General features: G+C 40.4%; 3 protein-coding genes across 3 annotated transcripts in view; 2 read left to right on the top strand and 1 right to left on the bottom strand.

Moving 5' to 3' along the window:
• Nucleotides 1-207: 207 nt before the first annotated feature.
• zcchc4 (zinc finger, CCHC domain containing 4) lies at nt 208-10,384 on the bottom strand. Its single transcript, XM_044342320.1, has 13 exons — nt 10,177-10,384; nt 9,736-9,854; nt 9,578-9,660; nt 9,068-9,340; nt 7,770-7,850; nt 3,480-3,552; nt 3,256-3,406; nt 1,932-2,032; nt 1,521-1,642; nt 1,008-1,083; nt 843-894; nt 577-724; nt 208-466 (listed from the first exon to the last, which is right to left on the bottom strand). Exons 1-13 carry the CDS (start codon nt 10,262-10,264, stop codon nt 343-345), a joined length of 1,491 nt encoding a protein of 496 aa, XP_044198255.1. The 5' UTR covers nt 10,265-10,384; the 3' UTR covers nt 208-342.
• si:dkey-219e21.4 (nuclear factor 7, ovary) lies at nt 3,561-7,763 on the top strand. The gene is made up of 6 exons (XM_044342321.1): nt 3,561-4,458; nt 6,150-6,245; nt 6,336-6,566; nt 6,666-6,685; nt 6,782-6,912; nt 7,069-7,763. Exons 1-6 carry the CDS (start codon nt 4,198-4,200, stop codon nt 7,665-7,667), a joined length of 1,338 nt encoding a protein of 445 aa, XP_044198256.1. The 5' UTR covers nt 3,561-4,197; the 3' UTR covers nt 7,668-7,763.
• A 2,440-nt stretch (nt 10,385-12,824) lies between the features above and the next one.
• ablim2 (actin binding LIM protein family, member 2) overlaps nt 12,825-13,801 on the top strand; it is a 99,960-nt gene continuing 98,983 nt past the window's right edge. The window contains exon 1 of the mRNA XM_044342379.1: nt 12,825-13,101. Within this exon, the coding sequence (XP_044198314.1) occupies nt 13,089-13,101 (13 nt within the window). The 5' untranslated portion in view covers nt 12,825-13,088. The remainder of the gene's footprint in view (nt 13,102-13,801) is intronic.

Raw genomic sequence — 13,801 nt, 5'->3', positions numbered from 1 at the left:
CTTTGGCCAGTGGCCAAAAAAGTAATTTAATGCAGCTTTAAAGCGTTTTTCACTACAGATAAGGAGGTAAGGAGTTGACATTAAGTGAAAAGATAAGAACAGGTATGTCAATTCTCTAGATATGATTTTATGAGCATGAACTGGTTTCCTTCAGATTAGTGCTGCTAAGGCAAATGCATCACACCATTTAAATGAATACAAGGCAAATTCTCTTTATATTACTTTTTATTCTACTGAAACAATTATTAAAACTGTTAAGAACTGCAATTTGAGTTTAAACAAAACAAAAAAAAACATTGCTTGTGATTGCACAGCTGACAAGACACTGCATGAACTCTGAGGTCATTTAGATTGAGCAGCTGCCTTCTTTGCTCTGCGAGCTGCTCCGGACTTCCTCTTAGCCTTAGGCTTGAAAAGAGGACGATGGGATACATTTTTGCTTCCATTCTTGGCTTTGGACCGATGACTGCACAGTCAAAACAGATAGACAGACACATGCAGGAACAAGTTAAGACATGTAAATATTTAATCGTATTGGTGTAGTTATCCATAATGGGGCCTGTTCTCTGAACTCACTTGTTGATCCTGTGTGAATCTTTGAGAGGGCAGCCTTTGCGTTTGTGCTCCAGGCTGCCACAGTTGAAGCAGCCCTCCTTTCCTTGGCTGTGGCCACATGGGTGGTCTGGGAGGGCACAGTGACCACAAGACTGACAGTGTCTCCATGCTTGGAGGGGGAAAAAAATGAAGCAAAACCCTCAATATAGTACAGAATGTGATGCAAAAACTTCTAAATTCTGAAAGTATCAGGCATGATGTATAAATGTATGTATAAATGTACGTACATGGTTTCACACATTTCCCACATTCTGAGCAGTGTTTCCACTCACGGCCGTCCTGGAGACACGGAGAGGAATTGGAAGTTGTAGCATATTTTTTAAATTGTATTAATTGCCTTAATCAGAGTCAACAAGATAAAGAATAATGTATGTAAAGTTGAGGTATTATACCTTAGATGGGCAGACGTTGCATTTAGCACAGTGCTTGTTGAGGGACCATACGTATCTCTCACATACAGAGCATAATCTAGCAGGATGAAGAGCAAATGCATCATCCTTTAACACAATAAAGACATAAACTGCATGCTTCTTCACCATTTTACAGTTTGAAAATAATCCATGCAACATTGGACTGAAAAAACTGAAAATTCACAGTAGCAAGTTTTAACAAGCTTTCAACCATGGTCTTCCTCAAGCAGATGGAGTTTGCTAATAGGTGGTTGCCTATGAGAGGAACATTGTAACCCCTGTCTCCATTCAAAGATCAACCAACTGAACAATCTCCATGACGACTAAGCAAACTCCATCTGCTGATCAAGACCATGAGATGTATCTGAAAGCTCTGGGAAAAACTACTGCTTCTAAGGTTAAGGATGAACTTTGATGCTCAATAAAATTTCTTTTCTTAGGTCTTGAATAAAAAAATCATCCTAGTTAGAGTTGACAGAGTCAGTGTTTTGGTACCTGTAGCCCTCTTCTTTGGGAAGGACAATGTCTCTGGGAGAGATGTTAGTGAACAGCCTGACAGGAGACTGCTTCCTGCCTGTCTTCCCATGCTTATACAGAGGATGGTTGTCATAGTCAATCTGGTGAGAAAAAAAAAATATTGCTTATAGTCCACAGTAGCAGTTTAGGTCATATTCATTTGTTAAATACTTGATACAGACCTATCAAAAAAACCCAGATACTGCACATTTGTATCAAAATGAAAACCAAAGACTGCTAGAGATGTATCCTTATATCCTATTGAAACTTCTTACCCTAATCCTAACCCTAACCTTAACCCTAACCTTAACCATAACCCTTGAGGCTAAATCTCTAAATCTGCTAATCATCCTTCTCAATCATTAACTAAAACAGGTGTTCTGCTGGTACCTGGTAGTCCAGCATGATGAATGAAGGTAGACACTCCAGGATACGAGGCTCAAAGAAGTACGGGAAGATCCAGATCATGGGCATGTCCACATTACTGCAGTCTACACAAACAAACACATAGGATGTTAGTTACAGACACTGGACTTGAGGTTGTGAATTTTAAATAGACTCGAAGTTTCAGGATCCTTTTCATAAAACAAACTGAGTCTTCATGTGAACAGTGAAGCAATATGCAAGAAAGAGCAACATTTTCAGAGGAGGCTTATTATATTTAATGCTGACAGGAAGTTGATGGTGTTATTTTTCTATGTGTGTCACAGAATCAGTTTGGACTCAGTGATTTGTTGGTATAGCAGTTTAAATGTGGGAAACAGCTGGGCAACATTGAAAAGGTAGGAAGTAAAATCACCAGTGAGCAGCACATATTAGTTGACAACTTGACAGTTTCAAGCTTCTAGCACCGCAGGTTAGCAGTTTACAATGCTAACAGTGGCACAGTTACCACTCGAAATCTGTGGTAACTTTTAAAGCAATGGCTTCTTGATTTCAGAAAGACAGCAGACCTCTCATTTCTAGCAGACAAACAATGATTTTGATGTTAAGATGACAACTGCCACTTGCAGATTTAATTAGGTGTAACTTGCTAGCTAATGACCATTAACCCTGTGAGTTGGCTGAAAACGTCTTCTCCAAATGACTTTTTCATGTTTCCAGCTGGCTCATATCGAAATAAGAAACAAAGAAAGGGTCTTAAATATGCATTTCATGACTACATACAGTAAATGATATCATGCTAACTCCATTTTGTGTAACGATGAGGCTACAACTTCCCAGTAAGAAGTTAGCATCCTCGCTGGCTGATGAAACATGTAGATGACAAGGAAATAAAGAACAGCAATTTTCTTGTATTTAAGGATAGAAGTTAACACTAGTTTTATAGTGCTGTATTACAAAAAAGATTATTTCTTTCCAACATGACAGTACATTCAGATGTTTACTGCAGGGTTTGAGGGTGAGGACTAATAATTCGTAATAATTGTAGCCATATCATAGTAGCTAATGATATGGCTACAGTTTAATCCATTCTTGACACTTTTGCTCTTATATTTTTTGGCTTTGAAATTGACTTTTTTATTGTATTTTGTGTTGTATGTATAGTATTTGCAGTTTTTATGTTTTATATTTTTATTGTGTTTTAGTTTTTAAACTGCAATGCTGTGAAAAGAGTTCTTGTGGGACAATGAAAATCTGAATAGAGCAAAATATGCTAGGGAGTTGAATTATTGAAAGAAAAAAAAAAATCTAACTCCTGACTGACACTAACCAGAGCTCTGTAGCTTCTTCCATGTCTTTGAGATCAGAGAGAAACTGTTGGCCAGAGGCTTCACCAGGCCGCCGAATGGAGGGTCAGCCACCATCACCACCTTCTCCCCGTCAGACTGTCTGAGAAAGGCCTGCAAGACCGCACTGGATGCCTAACAATGAACAGATCCTTATTATTAAGTGCTGGAAACCAAATACATTAAAAAGAAGTGTGTTTACACCTACCTCTCCATTAAAGAAGTGATGATTGAACATGTTGTAGTGACAGAACTCATCCTGGCTGTAGAACTGGGCGTACCTGAAACATAAAGAAATGGTGTGTTATTTAGCATTAAAAGTTACAAGAGAAGATTTATTTTCTGTTTCATTTGTATAAAAGCGAGTTGGGGAAAAAAAGAGCAAGTCTGAACTTATCTACTATACATGCACACAAGGACAGCAAACACACTGTGGATCCTGGGGTGTGTATCCAGGTAACAATAAGGTGTCTGAGCATGTGTGGTGCAGGCTGAAGCTTGCAAGAACACACCCTCTCTGCGTTTCTAGCTTGTACATTCTTTACAGAAACAAAACAGCAGAGAGACGGAGAGAGCAGACCTCAGGTAAGCACTGCTGAGAAAACATTATTTAAGAATGTTAAAAGAAGTCTATATTTGACTGCATGATGTATATACTGGTTTTGCAGCATGTAGAGGTCTTAAGGTTATTCCACAGGAAGTGGGGAACTTGCTGAAAAATATAAATCTTAATGCACAATATTCAGACAGCTGTGAAGATAACTATCTTTGCGCTAGATTTGAGAAAACGAGACCATGACTTGTACAAAACAGCTTGGCACTGACTATCAACGAACAGGTTTTCAGACTTTCAAAAAAACCTGAAAGACTGGTTTACTCTGCAAACATAGCCAATGTAAAAATGCTTCAGTGCAAAAGGAGAAAATATGTCAGGTAGAGGTTTAACATGTCTGTTGTTTTCCTCAGAAATGGCAGAAAAAGAAGCATTGTCTGTTGGCAACGGCCAGTCAACACAGGCTCAGTCAGTACAGAGTGGTCTTCCGGCGCCCTCTGCAGGAGCTCACGGTGTAATTCAGGAAGGACTGAGCTTCACTCCACTGGACTCCAACAGTGACAGGGTTGTTCAGCCTTTCCCACGTTCACCAAAACTACAGAAGAAGATAGCCAAAGCTGCGCAGCCCTCCCAGGTAATGATGAGGTGATGTGGTGAAGCACACAGGCTGCAACATTTTCACAGCTTAGAGATGAAAAGTATCTCACAAACTTCTGCAAATACATTTCCTGTTCAAAACATAAATCAGCCAGACCAGTGAGGTTCACAGACTAGAATTCAAAACTGGGGTTGAACTCTGACATGCTGAATGTGTATGCACTTTGACAAAGACAAATGAGAAGGGCTATGTCCAAACATGTACAGTGCGCCCTCTTAATAACTGTGTCCTTTAACATTTCAATTAAGTGAAATCAAAGCTACGTATCTTCTGTGATCATTTAAGTGCTGAAACTACAGAGGCTCAGAGAGTTTAAAAGGATAGGTTCCCAATTTTTCAAGTCTATCTTACAACAATAGTCTGGTGCTCATGTCAACATTGAAATAAGTTTTTCTTACTGTAATAATTTCTTCTGTTCATATTGACTATTAGAAGATCCCTTCATATCCCTTCACACTTACAATGTAAATGATGGGGGCCAAAATCCAGTCCTTGTTTTGAGCAAAAATGTATTTAAACCTTTTTCTGAAGGTAATATGAACCTTCAGCTGTCAGACTATCTTCCACAGTTTGCCTTTTTAATACAAAATACTCAAAAAAGTATACAATACAAAGTATCTTGAACAGTGTTTCCCTGTTGAACTGTGGTGGAAGTATAGTAACAAAAAGAGGGTCTTTGGCACTAAAAAGACTAACATTGAAAGATATCTACTTGATTTGACTCATTTGAACATGAAGCCTCATGTTTGCTTCAGATAAACTTTTAAATACATTTTTGCACAGAAGGAGGACTGTGGATTTTGTCCCCATCACTTACAAGTGCATTATGAAGGGATCTTCTAATGGTCAGTATGAACAGGAGGAATGATTATGGTGGGAAAAACAGGTTTCACTGTTCATTTAAGCTCCTGACTATTTTAAGACTAACCATCCTTTAAAAAGGTGCACTGTGTAAGATTTAGTCAGACCAAACCGTCAGTGACTGACCACTTAATAAAAGGTATTATTTTTAATTAATATTAATGGAGATACTGGCACCTAGCGTTAGCATCTCACTATTAGCGCGTAAATTAATCAGCTTTTAGCGTCTCCCAAGAAATGTCATCATGCTGTGCAGCATTTCTGCATTTGCTGGTCCTTTGTGTATTTGCAGGCTGTTTCTTTATGCCAGGTATGTGTTTCCAAAGTGGTGAAGATGTTTTCTTCATTTGCTTGTTTGCTTGAAAGAGTACTCCACCTATTTAGCATTCCACTCCTATAACTTTTTGTTTAAAAGGATAAAAATTGTTGCCGCCGAATCATAAATACCATCTTTTTTTAGTCCACACATTCCTCTTTCTTGATGAGAACCCCGCACCTACATTACCCACAATGCAACTTTACTGCCAACAGTTGGGTGGGAGATTTGGGTGTGTTATGCTAGTATCGGCTAATGTAGCCTGGAGCTGCAGGGATGAGGAGTGGGTGCCACAATGTGAATCAGAGACAATTTTAATAATGGATTATATATTATTTAAGGATTTCATCGTGCAGAAATGTCAAACATCCTAGGTTTCTAGGATTTGCTGTTTTTCTTTTCTAGTTTTCCTAGTCCAACTTTAAGCTTGTCCACATCATCCTCCAAGGTTATTGAAATTTAAATCCTTCCATGCATCCTTCCTCTGCAGGAGCAGCTATCTAGACGTTTGGAGGAGCTGCAGGCAGAGAGATGCAAGACTGAGGCCCACATCCAGTCTCTGAAGAAACGCAAGGCAGATCTGTCTGTAAGTAACGGTTACTATACACATCAGACCACCAGCATGGAGGACTGAAAGTACCTTGATGCCCCTCATGCTCTCCATTTCCCCTTCAAGAGGAGCACAGATGTGATGAAGCAGCAGGTTCGAGAGCGCTTCGAAGCCATGCGGGTCATCCTGAAGCGGGACGAGCAGGCGGTCCTGGACTCTCTGGAGCTGGACCTAAGGCAGACCAGGACCAGACTGGACCAGGTTCTGAAGGGCTGGAAACAACACCAGGACCAAGTCTCCAAGAGCATCAGCAGCACCCAGGCAGCGCTGAGCAAGAGCCCTGAGGCAGACAGAGAGGTCAGACTCTGCTCACTGACACAGTAACGAAATATAGTGATTGAGGGTAATTGTCTGCTGTTTTCATCACTATTTCTCTTTGTGTCTCTTTTCTCAAAGGGCCATTCTGAGAATCTGAGGTAAAACTGCACCATTAGCTGAAAGGTTTAAACTATTTCCTCTAGAGCTCTGTTTTTAAACCTCTCAGTTTCCCTTTAATCTGATCTCTCTCCCAGTTCTAAGAAGCCAGAAGCCTCTGAGAAGGAAATCCGACTGAATGAAGAGAGATTTGAAAGGCTCCTGAAAACATTATCCTCCATCTCCAAAAGCCTGAAAGCCCAGCTGCAGAGGAAGACTCTACTGTTAGGTACTAAGATGATTATTTCTACATCATATTGAGCTAAGTCATTTAGGGCAGCAGGGTGTTGAAGTGAGTTCAGTTGGGCAGAGCTTTGTTACACATCCAGGAAAAAAAAGATCCAAATGTCATCAGCAAATCTGTGGATTCTGTGTTTAATTTTAGATTGCTTGCCCATGGTGATTGACAGGCAGACGTGCCATGGACAGATAGTGGTGACCTCAGAAGGCCATGGCATGACCTTCTCAGGCTCCGTCCGCTCAGTTCCGGAGCACCCCCTGCAGTTTGATAGGGTGTGCTGCGCTCTGGGCTCGTCTCATGTCACAGCAGGACAGAGCTATTGGGAGGTGGAAGTGCGCTGCTGCTCCGCCTGGGCGGTGGGCGTAGCCTACGGCAGCCTGGAGAGGAAGGGACGGGACAAAGGTGCCAAACTGGGCCGAAACAGGAACTCGTGGTGCGTGGAGCTCAGGAACGGGCAACTGTCTGCTTGGCACAACGACCGGTCCGTGGCGTGTCAGGGTGTTGGGCAAACGCCGCTGGGAAGAGTGGGAGTGTGGGTGAATTACGACAAGGGCCAGCTGATGTTTTACGACGCAGAGAGCATGTTCGTCCTGCAGAGGTTTTCTGCAGCCGTGACGTCGGTGTTCGACCGGGCTCATCACCAGTTCACAGAGCCTCTGTACCCCGCCATGAGGTTCCTGAGACCACCAGAGAGCCAGACCTGGCCAAACCACCTGCAGCTCTGTCACCTCAACACGCCATGATGCCATGAGTCATACTTCAGACACAGTGATGCAGAATGTTTTGCTAATGATTATAAGTGCAGTCTTATAGCTAATCAATTATATCAAATAAGACGAACCAACCTGAAGTCGATGTCCAGTAGGAGACTCTTCATTGGCTCGTGTTTCTGCTCCAGGTTTCTCAACTTGATCAGCTCCTGCAGTCTGACACAAACAGCAACAATCATCACTGACTAAAACATGAATAAAAACTGATTTCAAACAGTGTTTAAGACCTCAGTTATTTGACTTAAGTTAGACCGATATTAGTTTTTGAGGATCAGTTGTTTCCAGTGTAAAAATAAAACTAGAAGTGACCATTAAGCTCATTCTTGACCTTGGAAACAGTAGTTTGACAAAATAATTTTTACTTTAGGACCACTTGGTGGCTTGTTCCGGGGCTTTCAACCGTATTTCACAGTCTTCATCAGAGGATGTTATAACATGGCCAAACATCAGTCAAGAGTGTCAACTAAGCCCACTCCAACCACTGATGATAACCATGAAGTGCAACTGACAGTTCCAGACAAAGCTGGTAATTGGACCTTGAGATAAGATTATTTTGTCAAAATTCATTTTGTCCAGCCTGACTGATATGGGATTAATGAGGCCAATATCAATATTGGAGACTTTTAAAAGTCGGATTACTATAACGCCGCTGATGATTATTTTTGGAAAACATACACGATTGTAATAAGGAAGGATCACTATGGTTTTTTATGAACTATGGCCAAGATATGCTGAACTATTTCAAAATTTCTTGCAGTACTGCAGTTTCTTGTTACATATCAGAAATAAGCAGAAATCTTATGTTTTGTTGAAAATGTTTATCATCCTGGTGAAAAACATCAGAACATATATTGAAGCCATCACGAGACACTAAAACCTGGTTACTGAAAAGATGCAAGAAACTGTTCATGGTTGGTGACTCAAATGTATTTTTTTTCCAAATCTCTGAACACTATTAATTAAATTCTGTTTGTACAGTTGTACAGGGAGTAAATGAGATTTTTTTGTAATTTAGGTGAACTAGCCTTTTAAAGAGGCACTCTAGCAATTTACTATTGACCTTCCATAAAGTGGGGGGATTCATAAGACATAGATGCAAAAAGAATCATCAAAATCAGAGCAGCAGAGACTGAGATATACTGACTTTTAGTCAGAAAGCCTTGATCCTACATTTCCCATAATGCAACCACTATGTATGTATCTTCTGTCGAGACATCATTATGACATCATCAGGGTTATTTTTTCAGACTTCAGGCTGAGCAGTACTCTCCTTGACTAGTGGGCCGACTAAATTTAGTTGAAGTTAAACTGGTGGAGTGACCCTTTAAAACAGGATGTTATACCAGCATCTTCACACTCAGGAATCTCCTCACCTGGGTGTTCCCACACACAGCACCTTCTTGTATCCCAGACCGGCCAGGGTGTCCAGCAAAAAGTGGGAGCTGCGGTCGGTGAAAAGGTACTGGGCGTTGCTCTTCTTGTTGTCCAGCGGACGCAGCAGCGCGCTGGGCCTCCTCAGCTGAGCTGCAATGATGGCGGTGGATCTGTGGGAGGAGTGGGCGCTGAGATCTCCTGGAAGGAGCAGCATCTGACAATCCTGACAGAACTTCTTCTCATCAAGCCGGAGTGCGGCAAACTTTCTGAACCTGAGGGAAGAGTTACAGGCCATGGGAGAAGTGTCAGTTAAAATCCTCACTTTTTGAATGAGAGTTCTGAATTTGGTCGTGTCAATCTTAATCCTTTAAAAAGTCAGGATATACAGTAAAAATTTAGCTCATTATGGCTTGTATGGAGACAACATTAAACAGTAAACAAGTAAATACATACATTATAGCGATACAGCCTTCAGTGGAGACAATGACGGTGTGCAGTTGACTTCTCACCTTGTGCTGTACTCCTGCTGAGTGAACGGAGGCCTCTTCAACTTGTTCTCTGCCTCTCTGGCCAACGACCTGGCCTCTGACACCTTCAAAACAAGTTCATTAAAATGATTGTTTTTGATATTTTGTTACAGTGGCAAATATAAATCCATAAAGCCTACCTTGTCATCTTCCCACTGGAAAAAGTTGCAGTCTTTTCTGTCTCTACAGGCTGAGCAGGCATAAAACCTCCGGCCTTTCTCACCTCCTTTTCCAACTTTTTCAAATAACAAGGTTGGACCTGACAGAAAAACACACACACACACACACACACACGTTATGTACACATGACAGATGAACAGTAGAAACATTCATTTAGAGGCAGCACATATTTAACTATCTGTTACTGCCACTATTTCCTGACAAATAACACTGACAGCATATTTACGTTACATTTCATTGAGGGTTTTTTTAGTATCTGTATTCCGAATTCATAAAAAGACATTACCAATTCGTATAGTTTCACTAAAATATGTTATTAAGTATACACATACAATAAAAAGCAAAGTAATTTTGAAATACAAGATTTTCTGACGCAGTTTTGCTACTAGTGTTTGTCTTACCATGCGGGCAACATGGCGCTGTGTTATCGCCCTCTGCAACAATAACTTCTATTCCGAAAGTGTCGTCGGCAGCCGCGGCTACGTCCATGTTGTTTAACAAATTACACAGTTAATGAACTTTAATTGAGACTTGTTAACACGAGACCGCAGCCTGACAAGTGAAAACCATGCCGTCTCTATGCGGCGCACATGTGACGTCATGAATGTTTTGTCGCAGTAAAAGCTCGTAGGTTTGTTTGACGAGTATCCCAACATGAGAATTTAATTTCAGTCAAACTGACGCGTTTGTACTTGGATGTAAAATCATTATGACTTCATTTCAAGAGTGGATTTCATTTTATTCTAATGGATCCATAACAACAGTCCTCCTGATGTGGGCTAAAATGGCTTTGGATGGAAATCTGTTCATTCATTGATTCTTAATGTCCTGACATTATTATACATAATACTGAGCAAGGAAGACTGTAAGATGCAGTTAAAGGATATGGGAAAAAAGATTTTTTTTTATGTCAAAATAATATATTTTTATTTTACTTTTTTAAAATTATTGTTAACTCTGCCAATAGATTTGAAAAAGCATTATTATTAAATATTAGCTCTATATTCTATATCAACTCCTTTGCTTTACTTATTCATGTATTTGAAATGATGTTTCCATGCACAGTTGCACCTCAGCTGTAGAATGATGTCTGTTTGTTGAAACATTTTAATAATAGCGATAAAATGTCACAGAAGATAGAATGCTATCTTATTCCTTGAATGCAAATTTACCAAATATGCATCTAGGAATTAGGAATAGTGAGGGAATGATTAAATGAATTACTGAAATTACACAGAGCAATTAAACAGAGCTATATAGGCAGTTTGTTAAACAATCTTTTTCACTGGCTCCACTGACTTTTCCAATTTTGACTCTAGGTTAGTGCAGCTCAGCCAGGCCAATAGCCTGGTCGTGACTAAGGGCTGTATAAGACAGATGTGCGTTTTATATTGTTCACAAAATCCCATATTCAGTCTGCTTAGAGCAGACATCTTTCTCCAGTTTCTCCGCCTCAGTTGTTCCCAAAAGGCATTTAATAAATCACTGACCCAGTTATAAAGCGATGATGCTTTATAATAGAAATAAAAAAGAGCATGTGTTCAACATCTTCAGTGCTTCTCTGCAGATGGAATTAAAATAATTCAAACAAACGCTTAAACATTTTTGGTACAGACATATATCCAGACTGATTGTCTGACATTTAATAATGATCACTGCCAGTCCCTCTGTCACAATGCAGTTTGTTTACGCTGAACTTGTAGTCCAAAATCAACGGCACGCTGCGCATTAAAACGGTTGTTTTTTCCCGTAAAGACTACATTCCCCATATATGTCGCAGCACAGCGCAGTGGCGCTGCCAGCACAGGGATGGTCGGTGTTGGAGCAGGCTGCTGGGTGCTGAAGCAGCGCAGAGACAAGCTACTGGATGTCACCTACAGCAAGACAGGAAGCTTTGCATGTTTTCCTTACCAAGAAAAGCATAAAGGCTGTGGTGACGAGAATGGAGGAATGAGTAACGTAAACATTTTGTGCATACAGAACAAAATTACATCAAAATACACAAAAAACTTGTATTGTCAAAGAAAGTGCCATAAATGGCTTTTGGTAGTCAACTGATACATATGGAGTGGATGGACAGTGTTTTATTTTTCAAAGCAGTATATGTATGATTGTTTATTCACTATAGGTATATAGCTACTGTATATAAATGTGTTTTTGTACATCTGCTGTGAACATGAATTTTGATGGGAAAAGTGATTCAAACAAGATTGGATTACCAACCAGGCATGATGAGCCACTTCCCCATGCAGGCCCGCAGATACCCATGGACCCAAACCTCCAGCTTAATTGCTTTTGCTAATTTGATTAATTGGATATTTGCTTCGTACAATATAAACAAGATCATTATCATCTAATCTTGTCTCCCTGTCTTGTGAAAGGGCCTTGTGTCAAAAGTCTATTTTTAATTCAGCTGACAAATCAATCCCATAAGGACAACACGGTAGCTGTTCACTTTAATTTCAATCAGTCTGAATTCTTTTATTATTTTAGTTGATATTGTGTTCACATGATGGCACATATTCCTGTATAAAGTTGTGTTTAATCAAATCAGAACACAATGATTGACATATTAGCTATCACTGGTTGGTTTGGGGTTTGTAAGTGTGAAGTTGATATGTGTTGTGGGTTGTGTGTGTGTGTGTGTGGGGGGGGGGGGGGGGGGGGGGGGGTCAGCTGGGGGCAGATGTTTGCTCTGGATCCCTTAATAGTTTTATCTGCCCACAGATGAGGATTTGCTCCCTAAATATATATATATATATATATATATATATCTTCTTTATTTTTACTTTACATAACAATCCTAAATAGCATATTTTGTAATATTATTGACATTGTGTTAAATTATGTCGGTCTTTGATTAGGCTAGTGAATTTTTCCTTTAAATTTCCGATGAGACCACTTAAACTGAGTAGATTTTGAGACCACTGGACTTCTCAATAAGACTCCTAACCTTTAAACAGACTTTTATCTTGAAAATGCTTTCCGGAAACGCCCCCTCACTCTTCTATCTGACTTGACTGGTCGCGTTTGTCCACCGTGCGCCCACACCCAACCTGCACTGTCTGCCATATAGAGGCAGCGCAGCCCTGCAGTGTATGCAGGACATTGTCCTCACAGTGCGGCTGTTTGAGGAGATCTCAGCAGCCAGAGACAACCAGGCTCTGTGCAGCCCGCCCCTGCTGTCATCTCCCCGCATTCATCCTGCTGGGTGTGCGCTCTGCGGCTGCTGGCATCATCCATGTACTGCCAATGTGGATAGTGGCTTATTTACTGTGCATCATCTGACTGGAGAAGACATCTGACTGGCATCATGAGCAGCACTGGTAAGACCTTTTTTTTTTTTTTTTTTTTTTTTTAAAAATATACTGGCTTCCCTCTAACATTGGGTTAATCCTTGTTAATAGCCTAAATAATAATTCCAATAATATCATAATAACATTTCTATAGGGCTTCCAATGTAAGTGTGTTGATCAACACTGAGACCGTGGTTGCTCAGTCTCAATTTAAACATTTTTCATCTTCTGTGGCATCACTATAACATTCCCCTGTGTGAAACGTATATAAAATGTATTTAAATGCGTTAAAAGTACTATATCTTCCTACCCTTTCTGTGCCAATGAAGGCATCAGCATCAGGATGCACCCAAATATGTGACGCTACAATTGAGGCTGAGGTCGCCTAATGTTAAGACACGGTTTCAAATTTGTCCCTGTTAAAATGAATGTCATGTGGGCTAATTAGACGGGATGTAGAAACGCCCACAGTGGGTTTGGTGGCTGTTTTCATCATGTTGCTCTGCAGTCACTTCTGGTTTAAAGAGGCATGACTGTTGCCTAAAGCAGGCCTGGCCCCTGTCACAGCTGGCTATTGTCCCTGAGGAGGATCCAACACATGTAACAAGAGGCTGGACCTTATTTGAAACTTGTGTATTTAGCAGTGCAGCTCCTGTACTGTACTGTGTGTTTTACATAAGCAAATAAATATATGTAGTTAATCAAGTTCCACAACTTATTCTGATCAAAG

The sequence above is a fragment of the Thunnus albacares genome, chromosome 22 (genome assembly GCF_914725855.1).
Source record: "Thunnus albacares chromosome 22, fThuAlb1.1, whole genome shotgun sequence".
Classification (NCBI taxonomy): domain Eukaryota; kingdom Metazoa; phylum Chordata; class Actinopteri; order Scombriformes; family Scombridae; genus Thunnus; species Thunnus albacares.
Note: the sequence above shows the minus strand (reverse complement) of the source record. Positions and strands in the feature narration are given on the sequence as shown.

Excerpts from the sequence above, each read along its gene's own strand:
- si:dkey-219e21.4 (XM_044342321.1), top strand. The coding sequence starts at position 4,198 with ATGTCAGGTAGAGGTTTAACATGTCTGTTGTTTTCCTCAGAAATGGCA. Across the intron at positions 6,567-6,665 it reads GCCCTGAGGCAGACAGAGAG|GGCCATTCTGAGAATCTGAG; the intron begins GTCAGACTCTGC and ends CTTTTCTCAAAG. Across the intron at positions 6,913-7,068 it reads GAGGAAGACTCTACTGTTAG|ATTGCTTGCCCATGGTGATT; the intron begins GTACTAAGATGA and ends GTTTAATTTTAG.
- zcchc4 (XM_044342320.1), bottom strand. The coding sequence starts at position 10,264 with ATGGACGTAGCCGCGGCTGCCGACGACACTTTCGGAATAGAAGTTATT. Across the intron at positions 725-842 it reads TGGGAAATGTGTGAAACCAT|CATGGAGACACTGTCAGTCT; the intron begins GTACGTACATTT and ends TCCCCCTCCAAG. Across the intron at positions 467-576 it reads GATTCACACAGGATCAACAA|TCATCGGTCCAAAGCCAAGA; the intron begins GTGAGTTCAGAG and ends TTGACTGTGCAG.